This window comes from Schizosaccharomyces cryophilus, assembly GCF_000004155.1.
Source record: "Schizosaccharomyces cryophilus OY26 unplaced genomic scaffold supercont4.4, whole genome shotgun sequence".
Classification (NCBI taxonomy): domain Eukaryota; kingdom Fungi; phylum Ascomycota; class Schizosaccharomycetes; order Schizosaccharomycetales; family Schizosaccharomycetaceae; genus Schizosaccharomyces; species Schizosaccharomyces cryophilus.
This window is the reverse complement of record NW_013185627.1, coordinates 756,575-782,903: the sequence shown is the minus strand read 5'-3', so window position 1 is coordinate 782,903 and position 26,329 is coordinate 756,575. Positions and strand designations below refer to the sequence as shown.

Below are 26,329 nucleotides of genomic sequence, written 5' to 3'. Positions count from 1 at the left end.
AACGGATCCACGGGGAACAGTGGTAGAGTGACCAACGTGTTGATGGTTACCACCACCATGAGGGTGATCGACGGGGTTCATAGCAACACCACGAGTCTTGGGCCAGCAGTTGCGCTTGACCTTGTACTTGTGATAAGCACGACCGGCCTTAAGCAAGGGCTTGTCGACACGACCACCACCGGCAATGATACCGACGACACCACGAGCGGCAGAAGGGACAACCTTCTTAGAACCAGAGGGCAACTTGACACGGGTCTTGCCAGTGTCAACGTCGTGGCCAACAATGATGACATAGTTACCAGAGGAACGACCCAAAGCACCACGGTCACCAGACTTTTCTTCGACGTTGGAGGCAATGGTACCTTCAGGCATCTCACCGACGGGCAAAACGTTACCAACGGTTAAAGCAGCGTTCTTACCACAGTAGATGAATTGACCAGTGTACATACCTTCAGTAGCAACGAAGGTCTCGACATCAGTACGGTAGTGGTAAGGGTTGCGGAAAGCAACTCTAGCCAAAGGAGCACCACGACCAGGGTCATGAATGATCTTTTGGACGACACCACGGATGTATCCGTGACGCTCAGCAAAGTCCAAAGTACGGAGCTGAGCGGCTCCCTTACGAAGGCGAGTGTGAGCTTGGAAAATTCCTCCGCTCTTTCTTTGTGCTCTAATAACACGACCCATTTCTGGTGTTTTGGTTGTTGGTGAATTCAGCCCTCCCTATACATTTCCAAGTGATTTTCTTGGTGTTGACTGTGACTGCTATTTTGGTGTAAATTTCAAATTGTTTACTGTATCCGAGTGCGGCAAATTGTAGTACGTTTACGAAGATATGCTCCTTAAAGTAGTATTATACTATAAGAAAGGGTATCATAATTGCGTTATGTCCAGTTGCTGGTTAGTTGTTTATGTCAATAAAAATTCAATGCAAAGTCATAATCGGAATGCAAGCTGCTCATTGTTTGTGAAAGTATTTTCTACTTTGCAGTGTAGTAGTACAAATTTAATAAGATTTCATTTCACTAACATTAGATTCATTCACCTTTATTTGTCTTCAATACAATGTATTATTAGATTCACAAGTTTCCATGAACCATTGTCTTCAGAAAAGGAACTAGTCAATCAATAACAATAAACAAAAAACCATCATTATAAAGAAGGAACTTTTATGCCAATATACAAAAAAAAAAAAGAACCGATAATCACACATAAGCCATCAATCTATGCATCCTGTGTTTTCTCTGAGGAGAACCTTTTTTTAGAGATTACACTCATCATGTCAAATGAATTGGGGAATACATATATAGGATAGGACCCCCGACGATTGGGATACTTAGCAGGGTCTCCAGCGTATCAAACTCTTAAACAAGTGTTGAATAAGGTGAGCGGTATCATTCCAGGAATTCATGTTCCATAATTGAAACCCATGGATTATTTTACATTAAATGGAGCCACCTAATGATCCAGGTAAGCCAGACGGGGGAAACATGGATGATTGATTGGGATTAGTGGGTTGCGAAGGAGGTTGCATTTGACCGTTGGAAGGCTGTGGAGGCATACTATGGAGCGATGAATGGGTGTGATTAGGACTTGTAGATACAACCGGATCTAAAAGGTTGTCGGATGGAGGAGGCTGCATAGGGCGATAAGCCATATGCTGGGCTTGCAAAGCGTTATGCGCTGTTTGAAAATCAGTAAGTACTGATCGGATTTTTACACTACAGGGACATCCCTGATGTGCGAGCAATTGACTTTTCAATCGGAAAGCTTCTTGTTGTAGCTGAGAAAGCATCATTTGTAGCCGTTTCGATTGTTCATAAGCAGCATTCGCTGTTTGCTCTAATTCTTTGATCCATTCCTTCTTTTTCTGTCGGAATTTCGAAGCTGCAATGCGGTTTCTTTCTAAAATTCTTCGACGCTTTTCTTCGTCAACTTCTCTTTTTTTTGCTGTCATGCTTGCAAAAAGGAATAACGACCAGACGAAACTAGTATTAAACTTCAGGGATCAAAAGGTAAGTCACTAAACCAATAAAATTATAGTTATGAATGCTCGTGTTGCCATAAGCTTCTAAAACTTTCAAAATCAACTCTATGCCAATGACAACAGCGTAAAGTTTTTTAACCTTTTACAAATACTATAAGTAGAGGAAGAGTAGAAATGTTAAACCACGAAATGACGATAAGACGTAGACGTTTACAAAACGCAAACAGAATCCTTTTGGATGATTTTTTTAACCAGGTAAGAAATGTATTTGTCCAATCACAAATACACGCTCAATGCAACCGATCCACGATGTTCTTATAACCGATATAAAAAAATCCAAGCCTGAAAATTACCAGGGAAGACGATGATGTGTAATGACGGTAAGAACACTTGTCGTCAACTCAAATCTTCACAAAGAGCCTAAAAATCAATTGTTTTTACTATTTACACGTAAAAATCTCATAAATATGTGGAATTTGTTGTAAAAACCCAAATTCAGCTGAAATTCGAGTCGCAGGGAAAAGAAGAAATTACTTGCCGCTGAGTAGAAGCACTTTACAGGTTGTGTAGGTTACGTCATATTAACGATATAGAATGAGTGTCCTGAATAGTTTAGCGAGACGTAATGCCACAGTAATAAACAAGAAGAATTCAAATGAAAGAAGAAAAATTCTTTTCTTTTCAGTTTCTTACTTTCCCTATTTTTCTTAATTTATAACTCTTTTCTAATGACCTGAGTAAGTTGCATAGGATTGCAAGGAGAAACATCCAATGTTAATAAAGACAATTAGAAAACATGTCTATAGGTTTCCAATAGAGGTGAGTAAGGTAAGAATGTGCATCCTTTTGAGAGCAATGATGAAATAGACAATGCGAATCATGAAAACCTCTTTGTATTTTTTCAATATCCTTGCGAACGTAAAGATATCATATCAACGGAAAGCTCTATGAATGTTTGGTGCCGCAGTGTCAGGATAGTTGGTTTGTCAACATTATAATCATTACAATGTATTGTGTATTAGAATATTGCTGAAATTTAGCAAACACCATAAAACAAAAGGATGAGATAGTACTGTTCAGGGATCTGGTTAATTCAATGGATCACAGTAAACGCGATCTTATAGACATATCAGTGTAATCTTCCGATCTTGTTTTGGCTTTAAACTAATAAAAATTTATTAAACGAATCAATTTCAATAAATAACCTTTAATTTTAAATATAATTACAATAGGATAAACATTGAGAGGCATTATGGAAGAATTACCATTATTCTACTGTGAACTTTAGAAAAGAGCTTAAAAACTCCAAACTTAAGTATGAAAAGGATATCGAAGAGAATATCCTTAACAAGATCTATCGTGTAGTTGATTCTTCTTGAATACATGAATATTAGATAACCCAGTTGAGTATAAGTATTAAGCGTCTGCAGCGACGACCTCAGAATCGCAAATGAATATCTCTCCATGTCCAAAAATAAATCCATTTACGACATCCTTTATTTACTGAAGTAAGGGCTTGAATCGATCGTTATAAAAAACTCTTTCAAAAGTTTCCAACACGTGAAAGAACGGCATTTAGTTCATCAGATTGAATACTGCTTATACGATGGTCTGCTTTAACTTTAATTTTCTCTAAACCATCTAATACATAGCCAATCCGCCAGAAGCTGAGATCACCTGCCCAGTGATCCATCGACTTCTATCTTCAGCAAGAAAAGCGACAACCTCAGCAATGTCCGAAGGTAATCCAATGCGATTTTCAAATGGAGTCATTTTTTCTGCGAACTGTCTGCCTCCACTTCCATATTCCTTCAGCAAATCGGTGTCAACAGCTCCTGGATTAATTTGATTTACGGTATGGCTATGAGGACCTAATTCGGCGGCCCAACATCTAGTAAAACCTTCAATAGCAGCCTTACTTGCACCATATATAGAGTTTTGAGGGACTCCCATTCTTCCACCAATACTTCCGATATTAATAATACTGCCCCTATCGCCGTGAGAAAGATTAGACACTACGGCTTCTGTCATAAAAAAGACACCACGAACATTCACATCAAAAATTTTTCTGTAATCTTCCATGGTATGACTTCCTAACGATATTCGGTCATTTGTGATTCCGGCATTATTAACAAGGATATGGATGGTGGAACCAAAAGCTTTAACTGTGGTATCAACAATATGTTTAGTACTTGAAATATCACGTAGATCTGCCTGAATTTTGATTGCATCTGCTGAAGTGCCAAAACCCTTAATTTTCTTCACCAATTGTTCTACCGCGTCAATGCTACTGTCGGAGGTAAAGGTGATGGCTACTTTGGCACCGCGACGCGCCAAGGTCTCAGCTATTCCTGCTCCAATGCCTCGTGAGGCTCCTGTAACGATTGCAACTTTGTTTTGAAGGGGAAGACTGTTCATTGTTATTCCTTAGAGTGTTTGGTTTAGATCGTAAAAAAGTTGGTCATTTCGTCGTTATATGGACAAAAAAGGCTGTATTAGTAAGCAACTATATGTTTATATCAGTTCATTCCACTATCGCTTTTGGCGTCATCGGATTAATACCTTTTAAGATATTGTCCATATAGATGTTTTGTTAATTATACATATAACAATACGCCATTGTAAGAAGATATTTTCGAATACTAACAAACGTCATAAGTCTAAAAGGATAATTATTACAATTAGTAAACAAAACAAAGCAAATACGTTTTAAACAAATCGAACAGCCTTCGCAACGGAAATCTTCCAGATAAAAGGAACTTTTCCTTACAAAGGAACAGATTACGTTAGCTTCCTTATAAGCTTTGAATCCACAGTCGACTTCTCCAGATTGGAAGATTCGACTGGTCTGGCTAAATGAGATAGATTGTCTTTCTGAAATACAAGTCGAAAAGATATTCTTAAGAAGCAAATTTCTTAGCACGCTCCTAAAGCTTTGCGGCAGTGTCGATGTAATTTTGCTGTTCACTGTAGTATTCGAAACCGAGAGATGGAGAGAGAGTTGTCCCACTTGTACAGTTTTTCGTTGAAGGGGACATTAGAAGGTTCGGAAATGACATCCTTCTTTTCGGGGAATTTCTCACGAAGAACTCTATTTATGTGATCGGTGAAGAAAGGACCTTGAGAAACGAACAAACGATCGCGGTTGCTGGTTCTTAAGTGCAAAAACGTAGGCATTGGCAACGTCACGAACATCGACTTGATTACTTTGCATAGAAGGTTGCATCTTAGTTAGAACATTAGGTTCCATACTGTTCATGGATGGATGGGAGGACCAAACACATAGGGAGGGCTGATGGTGCAAATATTGAAATGAGGTTGTTTTTCCTTAACCCATTCACGAGAATCCTTTTCAGACAGATCTTTAGAAGCAAGCTAAGCAATGTCACCGTCTTTGATATTTACAGCCTCCTCATAACTAACGGGATTCCAGTCCTTCTCATTATAGGTATAACCTGCATTGGGGTCTGCAGTAAAGTTAACGGTAGCAGCAGAGGTAGAAATGATGATCACACGCTTTACCTTTGGTTCAGTGGCGGCTGCCTCCAAGAAACTAAGGATACCGTTAACAGCAGGGTCCAAGATTTGAGTCTTGTAGTCAGCGACGTAAACGGAGACAGGAGAAGCAAATTGACAGACATAGTCACAGTCCTTGATGACATCCTTAAGGGCGTATGATTCACTAATGTCCTTGACGATGACAAATTCGATTTTGTCTTTTAGTTCTGGGTTCAAACGAACAAATTCATCAGCTTTCTCCATTAAACGAACCGTACCACGCACACGGTATCCATTTTTTAGTAAAGAAACAGTAACAAGGGCTCCAATGAAGCCAGTAACACCCATGACTTAAACAAGACTTTGGTTCGGCATTCTCTCAAATTTTGTCATTAAATACGAGCAACCTAGTGCAGAAAACAATTTAATATAAAACAAATAATAATTATAAATTAAACAATTAAAAGGGTCAACGAGCTTCGTAGCTTGAATTAGTTTCGTTCAAGCCAAATATACAAATGATGATTTCACCGATTCTCTAGTTAACTGAACCGACGGAGTTGTTTTTAATTATTTAATTTAACCCAAATTAGGATACACAAGCCTTCCTAAAAACTTTGCTGTGTCATTTTCCATTTGGACCAAATACTTCTTTTGGTTTTCAGAGAACACCCAATAGTATCTATGAAGCTGTATTATATTTATTATTATTATAAAGCGTATGTTTACCAATGATGAAAGGCTAATGGATTTTCATTGAACTTGAATTTATATGTAGTCAGATATTCACAAAAAAAAAAAGAAAAAAAAATTGTAACTTCAGGATATGCTATCGAGTTTACCGTTTTCGTATTCCATTCTCAATTTTTTCTTGCTTTTAAATTTTATTCTCATGCAGTATGTCATACATTCATATATGTTGTAAGCTTTTATACAAGCTTGATGCTTTGTTTTCAAAGGAAAATATAAACCATAAACCTGTAGAACGTCGCCAAATTATACTTAAAAAAACGAAGGACATAATTTTCGATCACTTTCCCTTTAGAATCGTTCTAGCAGAAACCAGAGGCGACAAAAAGATTGGTATTTGTAAACGCATCTACTGAATTAACTGAAAATACTCTTGAAGATAATAAAAACTCAACATAAAGTGATAATGAAAGTAGATGGAAATAGAAAGAACCTGATATACTTATGAGTAGAATATAAGACAGTTGAAGTGGACTTTTAAGTTCGAAATCATGAAAAACGTACTATGTAAATTCAAATCTTTTGTTTTTTATTTTCGCTTTCTATATCATAAAGATTTCCCTAGTTTTCTTGGTTTCGAATGTATTATTTACCAGTGTTTGTTAAAATAAACTAGCTTTTCAACTAGCAATAATGTTCTTAGAGAGGATCCGTGACCTGGTAACTCAACTAATATGATATAGCACGGTCATATGGAAAACACATTTACTATAAAAGAGTTGAAAGTTTATTTTATTTCTATGATAATCTATGCATTTCTTACGAGCTTATATCTGTACACGGATTCCATTATAATGAGCATATGATTGTTTTTATGAATTCTTTCTTACAATAGTATTTACCAAAACTCAATGATGAGGCAGAATCGAAAGTGAAATGATCCTATGGCTTAATATTTGTATTTTTATCCATAAATATATCAAAAAGACGACACTTCTACAATATATCTTTGTCATTCCTTCATCGACAATCTCAAAGCTCATTTTCTTCACATCATATTTTCTTTAGCATGTTGGTTATGTTTCGTAGTAACAAAACTGACCATAAGCTAGTCCTCAGAATGAAGAATATGAATTTCAACATTGCCTAAATGATTAATGCACAAGTAAATAAGTAAAAAATAAATCATGATTTATAGATACAGTTTGTCGACAGTTTAAACACCACACTCCTCCAGATTTCAGTCCCAATGTATACGGCATTTACAAACGATTTTTATCCTTTCTAATTTCTTTTGCATTTGTAGAAAACACAACTACACATTACACTGTTTATGCGTCTTATCAACGGTTTATTATATTCCCAAACTTCGTTGGAATTCACAATCGCTTATATAAGCACTAGACAATTAGTTCAAAAGCTTTTCTCTTTTTTATTTCTACGACCTCATTGACTTTAGTTTTTTTTGCCAAGTTTTCCCTATTTCAAGTATTTTTTGTTAATTGATTTGTCATGGATATTCAATTGAAAAATCCTAATATCATTCCTCTCTGGAAATGCGCGAATGCAAAGGCTTGTTGTATGGCTATTGATGGCTCCACAGTCATTCATGATAAACCTGGTTTGCTCTCTCGCCTAAGGGAGATCCTTAATTATGAAATTGAAAAGGGAGACACGTATCCTATAGAAAGCCCTTTGAGCCTGGAAGAAGCTGAGGAATACTTCTTTAAATATTGCACAGTCATTTGCTTAGAATGGGACGGCCATAGTCCACTTCCTAACCTACAAACGTCTACAATAGATTGGAAAAGAATGATCCTCGGGTTTTTTATCATAAAACCAAACTATCCTTCTCGCTGTAGTCACGTATGTAATGGCGGATTTTTAGTAGCTCCCGAGACTCGTGGTCGGGGTATAGGGAGAGTACTTGCATATGCGTTCTTGTACTTTGCGCCTCGCATGGGCTACAAGTCTAGTGTCTTCAATCTCGTATTCGCAACCAATGTAGCCAGTTATAAGTTGTGGGACAGCCTTGGTTTCACTCGCGTAGGAGTAGTTCGTAATGCTGCTCGTTTAAAAGGATATCCCAAGCTTGTTGACGCATATATCTATCAATATGAATTTCCTCCCTTGAACGAAGAAGCTGAAACAGGAGCTACATCCTAATTCAAATCTATTCGATTCATTATTTTGGATTATAGAGATGTTTATGTCTTTTTTTATTAGATTTACATATAATATAGTATTATCATTAACCTTCCTTCATGAACTAAAAAGCGAAAACCTGAATACCTTTTTCCATTTTTCTTTCTGTATCCTCCTACCAAGCATCAAAATTTCCAAATCCCGTTCGTGTTTTCTTCTTCTTCGGTTGAGGAAAGACATCCAAAGAGGCTCCATTAGACGAGCGTTTCGTGTCATTACTTAGATACTTACCAACAGGTGAGGTTGTGGAAGCATTGGAGGATGAATGCATCAGGTTTCTTCCTGACCATGAAATATAATCTGCCTCGGATTTGCTTGGCTCCAACAACTCCCTCTCCTTTTTTAACTTCTCTTGCTCTTCCTTTTCCCATTCCTCAAATGGATCTACGAATACAACAATATCCTCTAGCCGAATAGGCACTTTAGGATGATCATAATCATTTGTTGGAATTTTTTCTAACGCATCAAGCACTGCCATTCCTCCAACAATATGTCCAAAAACAGTATGCTTATTATCTAAGTGTTTGGCAGGATTGAACAGAAGAAAGCTAAAGTGTTAGCATGAAAAGAACAAAGGAAAAGCTAAACGTACAATTGACTGCCATTGGTGTTTTTCCCTCGATTAGCCATCGAAAGGATTCCGCGCTGATCATGATGCAAAGGATTACCAAATTCATCCTGAAATGGCTTTCCCCAGCAACTTTCACCTCCTTTTCCGGTTCCTGTGGGATCACCACCCTGTATCATGAACCTTGGGATGCTTCTATGGAAAATGGTATCGCGGTAATAGCCTTTCTTAGACAACTGGATAAAATTGTAAACTGCACGCGGAGCATAATCGGTATGGAGTTCCAAATTGATTTCCCCAAAATTTGTTATCATTCTAGCGTAGCCTTTGTGTTTAATGCGAACATGTTTAAGCATGTAATCTTCCTGAGGGATAATTGCTCTTTCATTTTTTGTAACCGGAGAAAACGAAGTTGATGTAAGGGACGCTGAAGCAAGACCCGTCGTATGTGCGGCACGGTAAACAGGAAGTCCTGAAGGTGCTGTTTCTATGCGACTAGGTTGCACGGAGGAAGTTGACTTGGAAGATGGAGATATTGTTTCTTTTCTTGACTTTTCAACTGCAAGACGTGCTTTCTGGATTTTTTCTTCTCTAGATATTTCCTTTTGTGTTTGTAGCGCAGAAAAATCCCGCTTCTCAACGTTATGGGGATCTTGGATTGTAATAATATCCGAACGAGTGAATGGTTTTTCATCGACTAGATCATTCCAATTTTTCGCTTTTATATTCAATCCTTCCAGAGTGTCCCAAGAAAAGCAATTGCCCGTTGTCTTGATGGCTACAATGTGTGAAAATTGGGTAAATCCCTTCAAAGTTACTGGATCACAATACTCTCCCGCCGCATTTTTGGAAAAATTCAGTTTTACAAGATCGGACAAGGTTGCTTTCTCACCATTCACTGGATTTGTCTTGTGTTTCCGAAGCCACGGAACAATGAATCTGCGATGCAATTAGAATGTGTACAAGGATTTGAAGTACTTACTTGAAATCAAAAATGATAGCTTGATTGGTGGAATCCACCAAACAACAAGGGTGCGTGAATGGCTGTAACGAAATAGAACAGTAGTTAAAAGGAAGCTGACGAAACGTTCCTTTAGGCTGCTGGCCTGTGATCCCACTCATGCCGCCGTGCCATCCATGGACACCAGAATGCTCTGTCTGAGTCACATACAATTTATCGGTGTTTTTCCCCATTCTCGTTCCGAATCACGTTCTTCCAGGTAAAACAAATAATATTGTTAAAAATAAATAAAAAATACCTGAATAGGTCTTAAAATAATCGTCCCAAAGTAAACTGTGCGCGTGGACTAAAAGTAAGGGTAAGGAAGAAGCCAAAGTTCTGACACTGGTAGTTATTATTGTACTTGGCTTCAGCGTATACTTGGGAAAACAAGTGAAATACAAATATTAATGGCCACCCCAACAGACCAAGGACGAGGATTAGCAAATGAATCTTCTGCTGTAAAAGAAACGAATGTTGGTGCAGCTGGAGCAGAAACGAACACTAAAACAACAAACACTGCCGCAGAACCAAAAGCGTCAGGAAAAGACTTAAAAGCTTTGAAAAAGGCTCAAAAACAGGCTTCTAGAAAAGCAAGAGCAGATCAACAAAACGGTGATGGAGGAAAAGGAAAGTCCGCGGAGGAGAAAAAACAAGAGCATGTTTCGAAGGGAGGAAGCCAGCCTAAGAAGTCTTCAAAACAAAATGCCAAAGGCTCCTCTCCAGCCAAAAAAGAAGATCCCGCTGTTTTGGAACAAAATTTTTTTGAAGAAAAACAAGTTTCGATTTTCTCACATCTGGACTGGCGACGCCGTAGGACAACGGAGAACATGCCCAAGGACATCCATCCTGCAGTCATTCGTTTAGGATTAAAATTAGCAAACTACAAGGTCTTTGGCTCTAACCAAAGATGCATTGAGCTGCTTAAAACTTTTAAACAGGTCATCCGAGATTACCAAACTCCATATGGAACGACTTTGAGCCGACACTTGACGACTCACATCAATTCGCAAATAGCTTATTTGGTCTCTACTCGTCCCCTTAGTATCAGCATGGGTAGTGCCATTAGATTTCTTAAACTGGAAATTTCTGTGTTAGATATTGATTTGACGGAAGAAGAAGGCAAAGAAGTATTATTAGAAAAGATTGATAACTTTATTCGTGATCGTATCGTTATTGCTGGTAAAGCCATCGTTCAAGCTGCAGCCGAAAAGATCCAGGATGGAGATGTTATTTTGACTTATTTGCACTCATCTACGGTAAACGATGTCTTAGTGTACGCAAAAAATATTGGAAAACAATTTCGTGTAATCGTAGTTGATTCTCGTCCCGAGTTTGAAGGCAGAACCTGCTTAAAGCTGTTATCAAGCCATGGAATTCCTTGTACCTATGTAATGATTTCAGCTTTAGCATATACCATGCAGGAAGTAACAAAGATCTTTTTGGGCGGTCATGCCATGCTCTCCAACGGAGCTCTTTATTCCCGTGCGGGTACTTCTTTAATTGCCTTGCTTGGCAAGGAAGCAAACGTTCCTGTCATCGCTTGTTGTGAATCTTATAAATTTTCTGAACGCATTCAATTAGATTCTTTAGTTTACAATGAGCTTGCTCCTGGCGATCAACTCATCAATACTTCAGTCGATGAGAACCAAGAAAGGCTAAGCGAACTTTCTGACTGGCATTCCGTCAAGAATTTGAAACTTCTTAGTCTCAAGTACGATGTAACCCCCCCTCGTTTAATCACTGTTTGTGTCTGTGAAATGGGTCTCCTACCCTCAACATCTGTTCCGGCAATCATTAATGAGTTTAAACAAGTTTATGCTTAAAAAAAAAAGAAAAAAACAACCGAGATATTTTTATTACTTTCCTATGAAAAGTGAAAAGGTATGGATTGTCTTTCAAGTAATCATTGCAACTCGAAAGAGTTTCGTTTTGAAACGGTTTACGCTGTACTTTGGCATTTAGTAAAGAACTCATCGTGCATGAAGTCTTTCATTATAATTATGTTGGTAATATTTAGGAAATTTTTTGGATCTTATATGGATGACTCGAACGAAAAAACTATATGGGTCTTCCAAAGTTACACTTCTTATGGATTCAGTTTAGAAGTAATATTTTTATAAGCGCAAGCTATGCAAGATGGCTTCGTTGATGGAAAGTACACAGTTAATTTTTGTTTGGCTAGGTTTCTATATGTAAATTAGATATGATTTTGAGGTATTTGGAACTGTTGGTTTCCATTTGGTAAACTTGTATATAAACCGTATGAATTTTGTTTTATACTCATTAGTAGCGAATTTCATTCATCCAGAATGCTCTAAAGATATCGGATGGCGACAGTACTCAGGGACCTATAATATTCTGTTCAATTACAGACGATGAACACATTGCCAGTTCATTGAACTGAGAGATGTCGTTGAAATATTTGAAAAGCATTAAGAGCTTTCATTTTGAAGTTCAGCAAAAAAGGTTTTTAAGCGTCTGTTTAAAACCTATTAAACAGTTGGTGCGATTTGAAGGACCTGACACTCAAAAGTTTCTTCAAGGACTCACGACACAAAATGTTACTTTAAAGAAACCGTTTTATACAGGATTTTTGAATACAAGCGTACGTTAACGCCTAGTAGCTACCTGAGAACTAATAAAAAACAGGGACGTGTTTTATTTGATGCGTTTTGCTATCCTGAAAGCCTTACAAATACAGAAGTTAGCACGCCTAATCAAAAACTATTAATTGAAGTAGAAAAGTTTAGAATTGAGGAATTCTTGAAACATGTGAAAAAGTACAAACTTCGATATAAATGCAATGTTACAGCTGTTGATCCCGAGGAGCTGAGCGTACAAGTGGGATGGGAACAAGACGCAGAGAAGGTCATGAGCGATAAACATAGTTACCCATCTATGTGGGATCCACGATTCCAAGGGCCTATGCTGAGTCGAAGAGTTGTTTCGTCGTATGCATGTTCATCGGATGTAGCCTTGGAAGAGTATATGGCATTCCGATATCGACATGGAATTGCTGAAGGCTCCATGGAAATAGCTCCTGGATCTGCTTTTCCTATGGAAAGCAATTTGGATTGGATGAAGGGCATCGATTTTTATAAAGGATGTTATCTAGGTCAAGAACTTACTGTACGAACTTATCATACAGGAGTTACACGAAAGCGAATTCTTCCTTTTATGATAGAAGAAAGCAGCAGAATCGCCGATATTCAGACGTCCTCCAAGCTAGGCCTTAGAGCTTCTTCTGCTGGTCGGGTGAGCAGTCGATCACCTGGAAAGGTCTTGGCTACACAAGGTATATATGGACTTGCAATGGTAAGACTGGAATATTTAAATCAACCACTTATGTGTAATGGGGTTCCTATTCGAATCATGAATGAAATATGGAATGAACAATTACAACCTTCGGACACGAAAACTGAAAATTAAGAACCCTGAACCCTTTATTCCTAGAGTAACCTTAGTGTTTCTCTTTTCTTTCTTACGTCTTACAAATCAACGAATCCATCAAATGAATCTTGATACAAATTGTTCACTAATCTCAAAATTACTCGGGCAACGGATGAACGAAATTGTGGAGCCTCTCTTATTTACGATCGATCTCTTTTAAAGCTCCTGTACATCTTTTTTTGAAACAAAGTCATCTGAAAATATTATCTTTTGCTGTATGTGTAAATGATAACCAGCAACTAGATGAATAACCAAACTACAGTGAACTGGAAAAATTCAAACTAATTTGAACTCAATTATAATATAAACATTAATTAAGATCGTATCAATCTACTGCTACAAAACATTTCTTTCGTTTATTTTCATACTTTTTCTATTTTTACACGCTGGATTTCGTAAGAGCTCGTAAAACTTTATAATTCGCTACTAGGAACACCCGAGTTAACTTATCCTTTACAATTCCCTTACCGCCGTAATTAAGAAAACGCCATTTCGCTCTCATTCTTCTAATTTTGGGAGTAAAACAAAGGCCTTTCTACTTACAAAAGGTCGTTTCCTGTTGCACCTAAAGGAAGTTGATGATTAGAAGATATTCCCGTAACAATCGGTTCCTTTGATAACGGGGTTCGTTTTTGCGTGCAAACTTTTGGAGCGTTCTGTTTTAACTCTTTCTCTCTTTTATTGCGACGAAATTTGTCTATTTAAGTTATTATCTATTGACGAGTTTCGGTTTTTCTTCACACATTTTCTACTTTATCTTGAAACCCGTATAGACAGAAGTCTATTTCTTCAGTTTAGTAAAGGCTGTTTTTTGCGTTCTTATTTATACACTGATACTCAATTTCAGAGATAATGGTTCAGGTTGAAGCTCCATTATCTAAATCATTTGGACAAGAAGCCTACATATCCAAGGACGCTGCAGCTGAAACAGAACCAAAGAAAATGAAGCAACCTGATGTAAATGGCGAGTTTGTTGCTGCAGAAAAATTAAACAAACAACTCATTGATACAGAATTTGCTCCCATTACGGATCCCACTCATCGACGGGTGTCTAAAAATACCGCTGCTGGACAATTATTTCAATTCGAGGATGAACCTTCTTACTACTTTGTAGTTACAACCTATATCTCATATTTGGTTCTTATTATCATCGGTCATGTTCGAGACTTTTTTGGAAAGCGATTCCATAAAGATGATTATAAGTATTTAAAGGATAGTGATGGTTATGCACCCCTTTATAATCACTTTGATAACTTCTATGTTCGACGATTGAAGTTTCGTATCAACGACTGCTTTAGTCGACCTACTATGGGTGTTCCTGGTCGTATGATTAAACTCATGAATCGCTATTCTACTGATCATAATAATACCTTTAAACTTACAGGAGACACTTCGATGAGTTTAAACGTGTCCTCTTACAATTATCTAGGATTTGCCCAAAGTCATGGACCTTGTGCTGAGGCTGTTGAAAAGGCTATTCGTAATTATGGACTTTCTACTTGTAGTGCCAGTACGACTTGCGGTAATTATGGAATTCATTTAGAGGTTGAAGATTTGACTGCCAAGTTTGTTGGAAAACCCGCTGCCGTGATTTTCTCTCAGGGTTTCGGAACCAATGCTACCGTCTTTTCCGCTCTTATGGGACCTGGCTCTCTTATTATTTCAGATGAGTTGAACCATACTTCCATTCGTTTTGGTTCTCGTCAGTCAGGTGCTAATATTCGTGTATTCAAGCATAATGATATAGCTGATTTAGAGCGCGTTTTGCGTGAGGTTATTTCCCAAGGTCAGCCACGTACTCACCGCCCTTATACAAAAATCTTAGTTGTCATCGAGGGTTTGTATTCCATGGAAGGTAATTTCGCTGATTTGCCTCATATTATGGAGCTGAAGAAGCGCTACAAGTTTTATCTGTTCATTGATGAAGCTCATTCCATTGGCGCAATTGGTCCTCGTGGTGGTGGTATATGTGATTATTTTGGAATTCCCACTACTGATGTCGATATTTTGATGGGTACTTTCACCAAGTCTTTCGGTGCTGCTGGTGGTTACGTCGCATCTTCTACGGATATCGTGAATAAGCTTCGGGTGACCAACCCAGGCTACGTTTATGCAGAGTCCATGAGTCCAGCCGTTTTGGCTCAAATTAAGAGCAGTTTTCTGGAGATTATGGATGAATCTCCTAGCTCAATTGGTCTAGAAAGGATTGAGCGTTTGGCGTTTAATAGTCGTTACATTCGCTTGGGCTTGAAGCGTTTGGGTTTTATTATTTACGGAAACGACGACAGTCCAGTTGTCCCTTTACTTTTGTACAATCCTGGTAAAATCAACGCATTTTCGCACGAAATGTTGAGACGGGGAATTTCCGTCGTAGTAGTCGGTTATCCGGCATGCCCGTTATTGACTTCAAGAGTAAGGTTTTGCTTTTCTGCTTCGCACAATAAAGCCGATTTGGATTATATCTTGAGAGCATGTGATGAAATTGGAGAAAAGCTTCAGCTGAAACTATCATCTGGAGCTGCCGGTGAAGATGTCGGTAAAACCAATATTGAAAATATCAAGAAGAAACAAGGCTGGTTTTCTCCTCCTCGTTGGGCGGTTGAAGACATTATATCTCGTGGTGTTGAAGATACATTGAAGCAATGATGAGACCTGAAATTGTCTGTTTTACTATGAGAAAAAATATTTATATACACGTGAGAAGACGGATGTATTCAATGCAGCCATATGTAGAAACATATACATATCTAGTGATAATAGTATTCCAATAATAACAAGAAGATATCAAACGAAGACATGTTGAATGAGTTGGTCAATAATACATAAGAAGTAAGAGAAAGCAAGTAAAGGCAAGTGAAGGCAAAAATGTTTATTTAAGATAATACATTACGTTTTCTAATGAATGAAGGCTTTATCGATTCATAAAAAAAAAAACTAGAATAAACTAGAAAAAGTAACAGATATAAGAAAAATGGTCATCATAGTCTATCCAAAGAAACCAAAGAAGAGGAAGGGAAGAGCAGCAAGAAAGGCAGAGATGTTTTAGGCAGAAGGGACACGTACGACAAGGACGACACCATCTCCACGTAAAAACATTTTACTTATAAAGCGGTCTTTGTTGACAGCTTTACCCTTTTTTCCAGAAGCATTTCGTTTACGCTCGGTCCACATCTATATCGGTTAGTAACAAAAGCCAGGTGGTACGAAGCAAAATGCTATTACCTCTTTGACGTTTTCTAAAACAAGATTGGAATGACGATCAAAAGCCTTTACTCTGGCTAGAAGCTTTTTATTGTTGCGACAGTTGATTAAGACCTGGTCATGGTTTTTGACAGCTATGAGCGTGTTAGGATGAAAGGAAACTAAAGAAGAGCTTAAAAGACAGACTATAGAAGCATACCCTGTTGTAAAACGCTCAAAGGCCCAGCGGTGAACTCGTATTCCTCAAGGCGAGCGAGTTCTAATTCAGTGAGCTCACTTCGAGGTCGATTGACTAGATCTCTACACAATTAGTAAATAAATAAAACAATAAACACGTACGCCATTCGAGAAGAAAGGAAAAAAGAAAGGTAAAGAAGATTTCGGATTTGGCTGGTAATTTGGTGTAGAATTTTTAGCAAGTAACATGGGTGACAAGCTACAAAGTAAACACTTAAAGTGGAAAATATGTCCCAAGAAAAAAGAAATAAATAAATAAACAAAAAGTTGGAAGAAACGTTTAAGAATGGACGGTACGAAGATGAAAATGTTTATTTGAAAAATTCTTTTTTAGATAATGGATAGGAAGCACTGACAACGCCATGAATGATTTATTTACGGTATGCTCAACTCTTTTCTGGACACAACTTCATTCCTTAGAAACGAACCTATCCTATTCATCCTTTTTGGTTGTCCAAAGAGAATAAAAAATTGCTTTTATTTTTTAGAATGAATTGACGGAATGTTTGTAGCAATTTGTTTATTATGGTGGAGATTGTTCTCTTGAAAAATTGGTTTTTGTGAACAATCATTATGGCTGACAAAAGTTTTCTAAAAATCCGTATAAAATGCTTTTTATGGTAAGCATATCAACAATAGTCAGTATGTCCGAGTGGTTAAGGAGTTAGACTTGAATACACCATTCGAGCTATCTAATGCGCACTGCGCTCGCAGGTTCAAATCCTGCTGCTGACGAATGTGCGCGGTAGGAGAGTGGAACTCCGACGGGCTCATAACCCGTAGGTCCCAGGATCGAAACCTGGCCGCGCAATTCTTTTTTTTTTATTTTTATTTTTATTACTTCGAAAAGTTCGTCGTGGATTTAAATTTCTAGACTTAAAAGCAACTCAAAAAAACACAGACGTGAGTAATGGAACCTTACTGAATTCCTTACTAAACGACTACAGACCAAAAGTGAAAGAACATGAAAACGTGGGTTTATAAATTTCATCCTTATATTCCTATAATTGAGTTGTATCTGTAGATAGATAGATGTTGTGAGGCTTTCCATTCTGTAGTTACAACCGTCCCTTTGGACATCGAACCTTGCTTCACTCAAACCAAAAAGCTTTTACTATTCAAACTACCTCTTACACACAACTACAATCCAACATTCATCTCGTGAAAAGTACAAACTATTTGATAAATATATTTTTATTAACCATAAATATAGTATTAGTACACAAAGACGTGAACATGCAAAAAAAAAAGCAAGGCATGGTTTCCCATCTTGAATATAAAAAAAGAAAAGGTTTCTATTGCAACGAACACGAAGCAAGAGAAAAAGAACAATGAATAAAAATTAAAACACAAACAAATCAAAGATGAAACCATCGAAACAAGAAACCCTACATGTTCGTTGGGTTTCTCTCAAAAAAAGAGAGTTTTATGGACATCAATCACATCACAAAATTAATTATACGAAAAACCAACAACTTCTTAAGTAGTACGACGAGTGGTAGGATGAACAAACACTTCAGGATCAGCTACCAACTTTTTAGTAATACTGAAGGTAGCAAAGCCACAAGCGGCGAGAACAGCAGCCCCCAAAGGCATTAATTCCATGGGGATTTTACGGAAGTTTGGCATACGCAAAGCCATGATAATGAGTTCCAACGAAGAAAAGAAAAATTCAAATAAAACACAAAAGGATTAGGAGACTGAGCAAGAGAGACAATAACCGTCTATTACCCAGAAAGAATAGAAAAAGAAAAATGTAAATTCAAGGAAATGAACTGAATCGAATTTACAGATAAAGCTCCGAAAGAAAGAGGAAATTTGTAAAGGTTGGTAAAGAGTAGAGAGGAAACGAGGAGCTCATGCAGATTTATATATTAAAAAAAGAGATCATGTCCCACCTAAAGGCGGAAACGAAATTCCAAACGAAAAACCAAAGGACCAATGGAAATATGGATGTTGGTATTGATTGGTATAGACAGTGTTTCAAGGTACAAACCGAAATACGTAAGTGCAGCGATTGGAAGTAACGAACAAATAATAAGGGGAGGAGGAAGGATTTGCCAATGACGTTGAAGAACCTTTTATCAATACCGGATACCTTCATTTAATGGTGTGGAGGAGGCCAATGAACTGGCTTAATATTGTTGTATCGTCCAATCAGAAAGGAGGATATACCGAAAACGCGGATTGAAAATGAGAGAAAAATACAAAAGAAAAAGGAAATAGTTTTTTTCTTTTTGTAAGCTTTCTTTCTCTATAATAAAATACAATGTTTGTTTCTACAGCCGATTTCCAAGGGCTCGTTTCTCCACATTCTTCGACCTAACCTTATCTCTCCACACATGACGTAGATGCTTGGCAATATAATCATATTGGTAGATAACATTTGAGGATATGCTCTTACAGAGGTACAAGTGGGTTCAAGTACAAGAACATGAAAAAGAGAAAGCAACGACTGGAAAGCTTTTTTCGCGGTAAGAAGTTATAAGATCCATTTGAAAGTGGCTAAAAACAACCAGCTTTTCATGGAAATTGGTTTTGGTTTTGGTTTCTTTCTCTTCCTCTTTCTGTTTCGCTTTTGTTTGTTTTTGTTTGGCTTTAGGTTTCTTTTCACCCGAGTTTCACTCAACGTCTCTTTTTCGTTCCAAGGGATCTTTTTTTCTTTTCCCCTTTCTTGCTATCTCTCTTCTCTCTACGAGTTGGTCTTCTTCCCCTTTCTTTCATTTCATCTGTCAATGTTACCTGCAAAGGAACAACCTTTGTATCATCATGATTTGGCCAATGTGCACCGCTCAACTTGTCATTTGCCAAACAGGAACTCATTCGAGTCATTCTTCTGTGAACGCTTCTTACTTTCGTCTCATTTTCCCTTCTCTTTTCTCTTTGATTTGTCAATATCGCTCTGTGCTTTTTAAACAATCGTCGCTTTCGAGGCCTTATTCTCTGTTTTTGCTTGTACCTTTCAGTTGCTTTGACTCAGTCTGATTTTCATTGATTCAATTGCTGTTACGTTTCTTTTGTGGTTCTTCCTCTCGTGTTCCATTACTGATTTCTCTGTGCTTCTACTTCTCTTGTGGCTACTACACTACACCCGCTTCAGCAGACGAGAGTTTTGTCATTATAGATATTTCTCTTCCTCTATTTCATCTGTTTCTTTGAGTTTTTTTCGAATCTAAATTTGCTTTATCATCATGGCTGCTCGTCGTCTTAGTACTAATGCTCGCATTGACCTTCAGCCCATCCGCCAGGGCATCCTTTTACCCTTCAATGATCGCCCCAAGGAAATGAAGGCCCTTGTTGATTGTAACGAACAGTTCTTTCGCTCTATTCAGGATACTGTAGGCGAAAAAAAATACCAGAAACTCTCCCATCTTTGGTTGGAAGCTTCACGTTCGGATGTTTCCGACGCTGATTTCCTTATTACGACTCAAAGGCTTCTGCTTTGTCTCCCAGAAGAGGTTGACCTAAAGGCTGACCCCAATACCACTAACGACTGCCCTCCACCCACCAGTTCTGTTCGCGTCGACCCTTCCCGCTATCATCTATGGAGACAATTTTGTAATGTTCTCGGTTACGACATGCCCACCCCCACTCCAAAAGGCGATAATAAAGGTCAAGACACCATCCTTGAATCTCCTACTTCGGAGGAGAACGAGGCTGTCATGTCCAGTGACTCTGCTAATGAGTAACCCTTTTCGTTTCCTGTTTTCACTTTTATATTACTATAATACTTGCTTCTTAGTTATGTCATCACCCTTTGTTCTCGTATGTGTCCTTGATAATAAATAATGGTTGAATTCACTTTCTTCAGTTTTTTATTTTATTTTACTTTTTTCGGAAAAAATGAATGGACACTTAAACACATGTCCGTTTTCTTCCTCTTCTCTCAATTTCTTTCTGTTACTCATCATCAAAGTTTACTCTTTCTCCGTATACTTTGAATACACCTTCCCTGTTGTTCTTTCTTTTAGTCTGGCTGCTAAGATTTTTGCTTTATGAAATCAATTATTTTTCTTGCTTCTTGCATTTGTTACTAGCTCTTTTATCATGCGCCAGATTCCCTAACCTTCCAGCGCTATATTGAGTATGCTGCAACTTGTTTCATGATGGTTATGTCAATTCTATATTTAATTTTTGGTTTCTTTTATTTCTTATATTATTTCTCTTAATTCTTTTAAATTAATTCTTTATTATAACTTTTATCTCGTTTTTGTATCATCAAGTCCTTTGTAGGAGATCCGTTCGTAGTTTTTAACATCATACAACAGTTCTGAACGTTTCAATACTTCTATATTCATTTTTACAAAAACTTACAACTTATCTTACTAGTCATAATAATTTCCGTTAATAAAGGTTTTAGATTACAATGGAGAAGTTGAAATCAATTCTTTATCAACACAATTAAAATGTACAGCTTTATCACCATAAGAAGCTCATGAGATTTGGACATCTTTTCGTGAAATCAAAAAATCATGGCTAATCTTAACGTTCATCGAACTGAAGGAATTTACGACACCGCAGCTCAACACCTCCCTGATGTATGCTTAATTTTGTAAACGGCAAACTAATCATCTATTTTAAGCATTCTTTTCATGAGCATGATGAACAGCGTGAATGATGTGCTCCACCACCTTGGGTTCGGCAAGAGTACTCACATCACCAATTTGATCAGTCTCACCAGCAAGGATCTTACGAAGAATACGACGCATTATTTTTCCACTTCTGGTCTTGGGAAGATCACTGAAAATGAGCTTACGAGGAGCAGCGAATGGCCCAATGGTAGAACGAACGCTCATAATTAATTGCTTTTCGAGATCAGCGTTGGCGACAACGTTGGGCTTAAGCAGAATAAAGGCATTGACAGCCTGTCCAGTAAGTTCGTCCGGGATACCAACAACAGCAGATTCGGCAACAGAATCATGAGAAAGTAAAGCAGCCTCAATTTCAGCGGTACTCAGACGGTGACCAGAAATATTTACAACGTCATCAACACGACCACGAATCCAGATGTAACCATCTTTGTCACGGTAAGCACCATCTCCGGTGAAGTAGACACCAGGATAAGGCTTCAAATAAGTATCGATGAATCGATCATGTCCCTTCCATACAGTGCGAGCGGCGCTAGGCCAGCTATTACGCACAGCAAGAACACCTTCAACTCCATTGCCTTCAATTATTTGACCGCTGATAGGGTCAATAATTACAGCGTCAATACCAAAGAATGGGAGTGTAGCAGAGCCAGGCTTCATGGGAGTAACAGGACCCATAGAAGATACAATATGAGATCCAGTCTCAGTTTGCCAGTAAGTGTCAGCCACAGCACAACGGCCTTGGCCAACCACGTTATAATACCACATGAATGATTCAGGAGCGATTGGTTCACCTACACTACCCAACACACGAAGGGATGAACGGTCGTACTTTACATAGTCATCACCAGCGCGTTGAAGGAGACGAATGGCAGTAGGAGCAATGTACCACTGAGTTAACTTATGACGTTCAACAATGCTCCAATAGCGAGAATAGTCGGGATATGCAGGAGTACCTTCAAAGATAAGGGTGGCAGAACCTATCATGAGAGGGCCGTAGACAATGTAGGTGTGACCAGTAATCCAACCAACGTCACCAGCACAGCCCATACGATCAGTAGGATGGAGATCGAAAATGTATTTACAAGTGGCAGCAGCACCAAGCAAGTATCCACCAGTCGTATGAACAACACCCTTGGGCTTACCAGTGCTACCAGAAGTGTAGAGAAGGAATAAGGGGTGCTCAGGGTTGACGACGGCGGGAGGATAATATTTGGGAAATTTAGGAACTATATCGTGCCACCAAATGTCACGACCTTCTTCCATAGCCGTGGAGGCCTCGGGAGAACGTTGGAAAACAAGGACGTTGGTTAAAGAGGGGCAATTGGGAAACGCTCTGTTAATGACAGACTTAAGAGGGATACGCTTACCACCACGATGACTCTCGTCACAGGTAATGATGAGTTTACAGGTGGAATCATTGATACGATCAGTCACAGATTCGGCTGAAAAACCAGCAAAGATGATAGAGTGAATAGCACCTAAACGAATAACGGCTAACATGGCAATAACAGTTTCCGGAATCATAGGCATATAAATGGCAACACGATCACCTTTAGTAACGCCAAGGGCAGCCAATGCACCAGCAAATTGGGATACATCAGCCAAAAGTTGACGATAAGTGATGTAACGGCCTTCATTAAGTTCATCAGCTTCATATATCAAAGCAATGTCATTAGGGCGTTCTATGGCATGACGGTCGACAAGATTATAGCAGGGTGAAATTAAACCGTCAGTAAACCAAGCAGCATCAGCGTTTTCAATGGAGCCTTGCTTGACAGTTTCAAAAGGCTTTTGCCAGTGTATCATTTCACGAGCCATGTTTCCCCAGAAGGTAGTAGGATCACGTATTGATTGTTCATACATGCTTTTATATTCCTCCATGCTGGATAAGTTAGGCTTGGGAACAGAGGCATCCTTGTGAAGGCGAGCAGGTGGTTCTAAAACAACAGAGTAATCGGCAGCGTGTTGAGTCATCTTGTTAAAAAAAATATGTATACGCAGAAACTTAGCGAAGGATCTGTCGATAGTTTCTCAGAAAACCGAAAATGGTCGGTCAAAGAAAATGAACGAATGAAGAGGAATTGAACGAAAAACGCAAAGGCTTTCGACAAATAATGAATAAACGATTTGAAACCAAAAAAATAAGAAAGAAGGAATCAAATCAGGGGGCCTTGACCAAAAAGGAAAGGAAAGACTACAAATGTATCGGTTAGTCAAATAAAAACTACGTAAAGCATAACACCCTCAAATTGCTAGTCCTCTTTACAGAAACCAGTTACCAGCGAAGGCAATAGAACAAAAGACCTGCCCTTTGTTTTTCATCTATTAAAAATGTGCATACCTATACCAACAAATTAGAAAGAAAAATTGGATATCAGAGGATATTGGGGTATGGGACAGGGAAAGAATACGAAAAATGATTCAATCCACAAAATCACACTATAAAATAGACTGCGGATTCAATATTATGTTCGTTGTCTGTAACTTTGTTCTCTCCAAAGAATAAGAAAGAAGGTTGGTCACAAAACGAAAGAAAAGAACTAAATAAATCTCAAAGAGAAAATCTATATCGTCGTAAATTGGTTATATGTACTCTGTGCTTTTTTTGTGAAATTCAATGGATTCGTGAAAATCAGGCAAAGGTTAAAGCTCAAAGTCTGCTACCACGCAAATGATAAAAGGAGTTTGAATGCGAAAACGCAAACGAATAGCGGAACAAGTAGGAACGACGCGCGATTCGGGGAATCTATCAATGAGACTCAAAAAAAAAGAAGCAGGTGGTTTTTATCGTTTAACTTTGAAGAAAATTCAAGTTAAAACGCGTAAAAAGAAGAAAAAAAAGTGCAACGAGTTGTTGGTTTCAAATCCCCAACAAAGTTGTGGTAGTTGGTAAGGTAAAGATGCGTGAGTTCTTTAGCGTATACGGAGAGGGAGGTGGGTATATGCAGTTGAAAACAATTAGCTACAAAGAAGGAAAAAAATAAAAAAATAAAAAAAATAAAGTAACTAAGAAAAAGAATTTCAAGAATCCAAGTTTTCATATTGTTATGGTCGTAAAAGGTCAGTAGTCATGAGGATTCAGGAAAGCGACGATCCTTGAAAGCCTCATAGTGGAAAGAGATAATAGAAGTAGTTTTCTTTTCCAGTTAATGAAAGTTGGTTTAAAAAATAAATGGAGGAGCTAGAGAAACTTGTCCAAGGGAAGAATCTGTACCTTGGACAACAAAGGTAGTAGAAATCATACATATTTACTAAAAAGTCAAAACTTTGAGAGAAAAAAGCATTCTTTTAGATGAAAGAATGTGACATGAGAGTAAGGTCATTGCGCGCATGGACCCTTCCCTTCCGTCTTCATTTGTTGAATGATATTTCTGGAGAACAATTTCGTGAAAACTTGTCATTTCATCAAGATTGCTCGTTGTGGTAGGATCATGTTTGCATGGACCGCTTTGCAAGTTCTAGGGCCAAGGCAGTGATGGCAATTCGGAAGGCCTTATGCAAGGAAGCATCGATGCCAACGATACCTCCTGACATTTGAATAAATCCCTCTACCATGACATTTTGCACCATGCCTTCTGAATGAACGATCAGCCCATCGGCATCTTCCATAGAACCACTTCCTCCTTTGATGGTTCGGGGAGTCAATGTATCAGCCCAAGCGTCTCTACGATAGGTCTGTACTTTTTGTGGATACGTTCTTCTATCTACGGTGAACCCAGCAAGCGGCTTTCCTTGTGCGCACATGTAACCCAGCTCAACAGCGGTCCCTGGGTCCATATCTGGTGCTCTGCGAAAAGGATCTAAGCAAAAAATGCCGGCATCACAGACGTCCATCAACTTTTTGTCCAGAGTAGCAATCATTAAGCTTGTCGCAATCCCTGGTTGCATCTCTTCCACACCTTCTTGGCCATCAAATGGGGCCATCCCGACAACGCCGACTTCGCGACAGATCGCTTTCAGTTCTTCAAAAATGGCATAGGCATTGGGCCGAAACACCAAATCTCCTGCCAAGTAGACTTTTGGTTTCAACATTGTCTGTGCTGTGTTTGCATTCATGTCCTTTTTCTATAAGGATGGGATCATATCAAGCGTGACCGCAGTAAGCCCCTTTTTCCTTGTTTTGCTTTGGGGAGATATTCAGTTTGTTTCGTTTCGATGGAACTTTTTCAGGGGGAACATATTTCTGTCTAATTGATAATAAATCACCCTGTGGTGGCGAATTCCAGCTGTGCTGTACTACACTGTTTTGTATCGTGTTTGATAGCAGCCTTTCTTTACTCTGAGCATGATGTATCTTTCCGCCCAGTCCGTTTCAGTGGAGCCTCTCACAGTTAATATGATAAGATGTTACCCGGCCTGCTAAGGAAAGAGTAAGACCACCAATGTGGAGTTTAGTCATCAGTCCAAAACGGCTCAAAACTTCTTTTATCTTTTTATTTATTTTTTTTTCGTCTCAAAGAGGAACTTTTTCTCCCGAGGGGAAGGATCGTTCTTTGTTGGGATTGTCTCCTGTAACTTGTTTACGGGATCCCCGATACGATCACGGCGGGGTTTGTTTACAAACAGATCCAGATGCATGGAGTCATCCAAATGAGTGGAAAAGGAATATCAAAGACCGTCATCATCGTCATTAAACCGTGGTTGGAACTTCCAACGTTAAGCCTTTTGTTATTTGCAAAAAAATCTTCACCAAATCAGACCAAACCAAATTCGTTCGAACTAGTAAAAACAAGTTTTGATGATGCATCCTTGATGATGCATTCAAAGAGGCAGTGTATGACTCACCCAAGCTTCCTTCAAAGTCAACTTTCAGGAAATTAGTTTTTGTTTGTTTGGCTTTGTGACCCGACGCAGGTCACATAAACAAATGGTTTCGAAACACCTCGTCTCCCATTTCC

General features: G+C 38.4%; 15 protein-coding genes and 2 non-coding genes across 17 annotated transcripts in view; 8 read left to right on the top strand and 9 right to left on the bottom strand.

Moving 5' to 3' along the window:
• The window catches only part of SPOG_05026 (60s ribosomal protein k5), a gene marked incomplete at both ends in the record, with an annotated part of 1,295 nt that extends 608 nt beyond the window's left edge, over positions 1-687 (bottom strand). Inside the window, one exon of the mRNA XM_013168682.1 lies at positions 4-687. Within this exon, the coding sequence (XP_013024136.1) occupies positions 4-687 (684 nt within the window). The remainder of the gene's footprint in view (positions 1-3) is intronic.
• Positions 688-1,154: 467 nt separating this feature from the next.
• Positions 1,155-2,521, bottom strand: SPOG_02558 (transcription factor Pcr1). The gene has a single exon (XM_013168500.1). It carries the CDS (start codon positions 1,955-1,957, stop codon positions 1,445-1,447), a length of 513 nt encoding a protein of 170 aa, XP_013023954.1. The 5' UTR covers positions 1,958-2,521; the 3' UTR covers positions 1,155-1,444.
• A 603-nt stretch (positions 2,522-3,124) lies between these two features.
• Positions 3,125-4,433, bottom strand: SPOG_02557 (3-ketoacyl-acyl carrier protein reductase). Its single transcript, XM_013168499.1, has one exon. The coding sequence runs from the start codon at positions 4,403-4,405 to the stop codon at positions 3,629-3,631; it is 777 nt and encodes a 258-aa protein (XP_013023953.1). The 5' UTR covers positions 4,406-4,433; the 3' UTR covers positions 3,125-3,628.
• Positions 4,434-4,951: 518 nt separating this feature from the next.
• Positions 4,952-5,749, bottom strand: SPOG_02556 (uncharacterized protein; the record flags this gene model as incomplete). Its single annotated transcript, XM_013168498.1, has 3 exons — positions 4,952-5,078; positions 5,125-5,213; positions 5,393-5,749. 3 exons carry the CDS (start codon positions 5,747-5,749, stop codon positions 4,952-4,954), a joined length of 573 nt encoding a protein of 190 aa, XP_013023952.1.
• A 1,211-nt stretch (positions 5,750-6,960) lies between these two features.
• Positions 6,961-8,463, top strand: SPOG_02555 (L-azetidine-2-carboxylic acid acetyltransferase). The gene has a single exon (XM_013168497.1). It carries the CDS (start codon positions 7,688-7,690, stop codon positions 8,339-8,341), a length of 654 nt encoding a protein of 217 aa, XP_013023951.1. The 5' UTR covers positions 6,961-7,687; the 3' UTR covers positions 8,342-8,463.
• SPOG_02554 (cyclophilin family peptidyl-prolyl cis-trans isomerase Cyp8) lies at positions 8,366-10,384 on the bottom strand. Its single transcript, XM_013168496.1, has 3 exons — positions 9,931-10,384; positions 8,973-9,887; positions 8,366-8,928 (listed from the first exon to the last, which is right to left on the bottom strand). The coding sequence occupies exons 1-3, from the start codon at positions 10,140-10,142 to the stop codon at positions 8,496-8,498; spliced, it is 1,560 nt and encodes a 519-aa protein (XP_013023950.1). The 5' UTR covers positions 10,143-10,384; the 3' UTR covers positions 8,366-8,495.
• On the top strand, positions 10,359-11,774 carry SPOG_02553 (translation initiation factor eIF2B delta subunit; the record flags this gene model as incomplete). Its single annotated transcript, XM_013168495.1, has 2 exons — positions 10,359-10,838; positions 10,890-11,774. 2 exons carry the CDS (start codon positions 10,359-10,361, stop codon positions 11,772-11,774), a joined length of 1,365 nt encoding a protein of 454 aa, XP_013023949.1.
• A 505-nt stretch (positions 11,775-12,279) lies between these two features.
• On the top strand, positions 12,280-13,742 carry SPOG_02552 (iron-sulfur cluster biogenesis protein). The gene is made up of 2 exons (XM_013168494.1): positions 12,280-12,556; positions 12,601-13,742. Exons 1-2 carry the CDS (start codon positions 12,359-12,361, stop codon positions 13,378-13,380), a joined length of 978 nt encoding a protein of 325 aa, XP_013023948.1. The 5' UTR covers positions 12,280-12,358; the 3' UTR covers positions 13,381-13,742.
• Positions 13,743-14,253: 511 nt separating this feature from the next.
• SPOG_02551 (serine palmitoyltransferase Lcb2) lies at positions 14,254-16,047 on the top strand (the record flags this gene model as incomplete). The annotated part of the gene is made up of 2 exons (XM_013168493.1): positions 14,254-14,725; positions 14,786-16,047. 2 exons carry the CDS (start codon positions 14,254-14,256, stop codon positions 16,045-16,047), a joined length of 1,734 nt encoding a protein of 577 aa, XP_013023947.1.
• A 131-nt stretch (positions 16,048-16,178) lies between these two features.
• Positions 16,179-17,003, bottom strand: SPOG_02550 (Sm snRNP core protein Smd2). Its single transcript, XM_013168492.1, has 4 exons — positions 16,942-17,003; positions 16,802-16,902; positions 16,624-16,736; positions 16,179-16,572 (listed from the first exon to the last, which is right to left on the bottom strand). The coding sequence occupies exons 1-4, from the start codon at positions 16,944-16,946 to the stop codon at positions 16,444-16,446; spliced, it is 348 nt and encodes a 115-aa protein (XP_013023946.1). The 5' UTR covers positions 16,947-17,003; the 3' UTR covers positions 16,179-16,443.
• A 474-nt stretch (positions 17,004-17,477) lies between these two features.
• Positions 17,478-17,574, top strand: SPOG_16279. The gene has a single exon. It is a non-coding gene; the product is annotated as a tRNA-Ser (tRNA).
• Positions 17,575-17,578: 4 nt separating this feature from the next.
• On the top strand, positions 17,579-17,650 carry SPOG_16278. The gene has a single exon. It is a non-coding gene; the product is annotated as a tRNA-Met (tRNA).
• A 346-nt stretch (positions 17,651-17,996) lies between these two features.
• Positions 17,997-18,749, bottom strand: SPOG_02549 (uncharacterized protein). Its single transcript, XM_013168491.1, has one exon. The coding sequence runs from the start codon at positions 18,478-18,480 to the stop codon at positions 18,319-18,321; it is 162 nt and encodes a 53-aa protein (XP_013023945.1). The 5' UTR covers positions 18,481-18,749; the 3' UTR covers positions 17,997-18,318.
• Positions 18,729-19,030, top strand: SPOG_02548 (uncharacterized protein; the record flags this gene model as incomplete). Its single annotated transcript, XM_013168490.1, has 2 exons — positions 18,729-18,798; positions 18,882-19,030. 2 exons carry the CDS (start codon positions 18,729-18,731, stop codon positions 19,028-19,030), a joined length of 219 nt encoding a protein of 72 aa, XP_013023944.1.
• A 565-nt stretch (positions 19,031-19,595) lies between these two features.
• Positions 19,596-20,989, top strand: SPOG_02547 (uncharacterized protein). Its single transcript, XM_013168489.1, has one exon. It carries the CDS (start codon positions 20,031-20,033, stop codon positions 20,526-20,528), a length of 498 nt encoding a protein of 165 aa, XP_013023943.1. The 5' UTR covers positions 19,596-20,030; the 3' UTR covers positions 20,529-20,989.
• A 53-nt stretch (positions 20,990-21,042) lies between these two features.
• Positions 21,043-24,331, bottom strand: SPOG_02546 (acetyl-CoA ligase). The gene is made up of 2 exons (XM_013168488.1): positions 23,773-24,331; positions 21,043-23,625 (listed from the first exon to the last, which is right to left on the bottom strand). Exon 2 carries the CDS (start codon positions 23,403-23,405, stop codon positions 21,417-21,419), a length of 1,989 nt encoding a protein of 662 aa, XP_013023942.1. The 5' UTR covers positions 23,406-23,625; positions 23,773-24,331; the 3' UTR covers positions 21,043-21,416.
• A 22-nt stretch (positions 24,332-24,353) lies between these two features.
• SPOG_02545 (nucleoside 2-deoxyribosyltransferase) lies at positions 24,354-26,029 on the bottom strand. The gene has a single exon (XM_013168487.1). It carries the CDS (start codon positions 25,485-25,487, stop codon positions 24,861-24,863), a length of 627 nt encoding a protein of 208 aa, XP_013023941.1. The 5' UTR covers positions 25,488-26,029; the 3' UTR covers positions 24,354-24,860.
• Between the last annotated feature and the right edge of the window lie 300 nt (positions 26,030-26,329).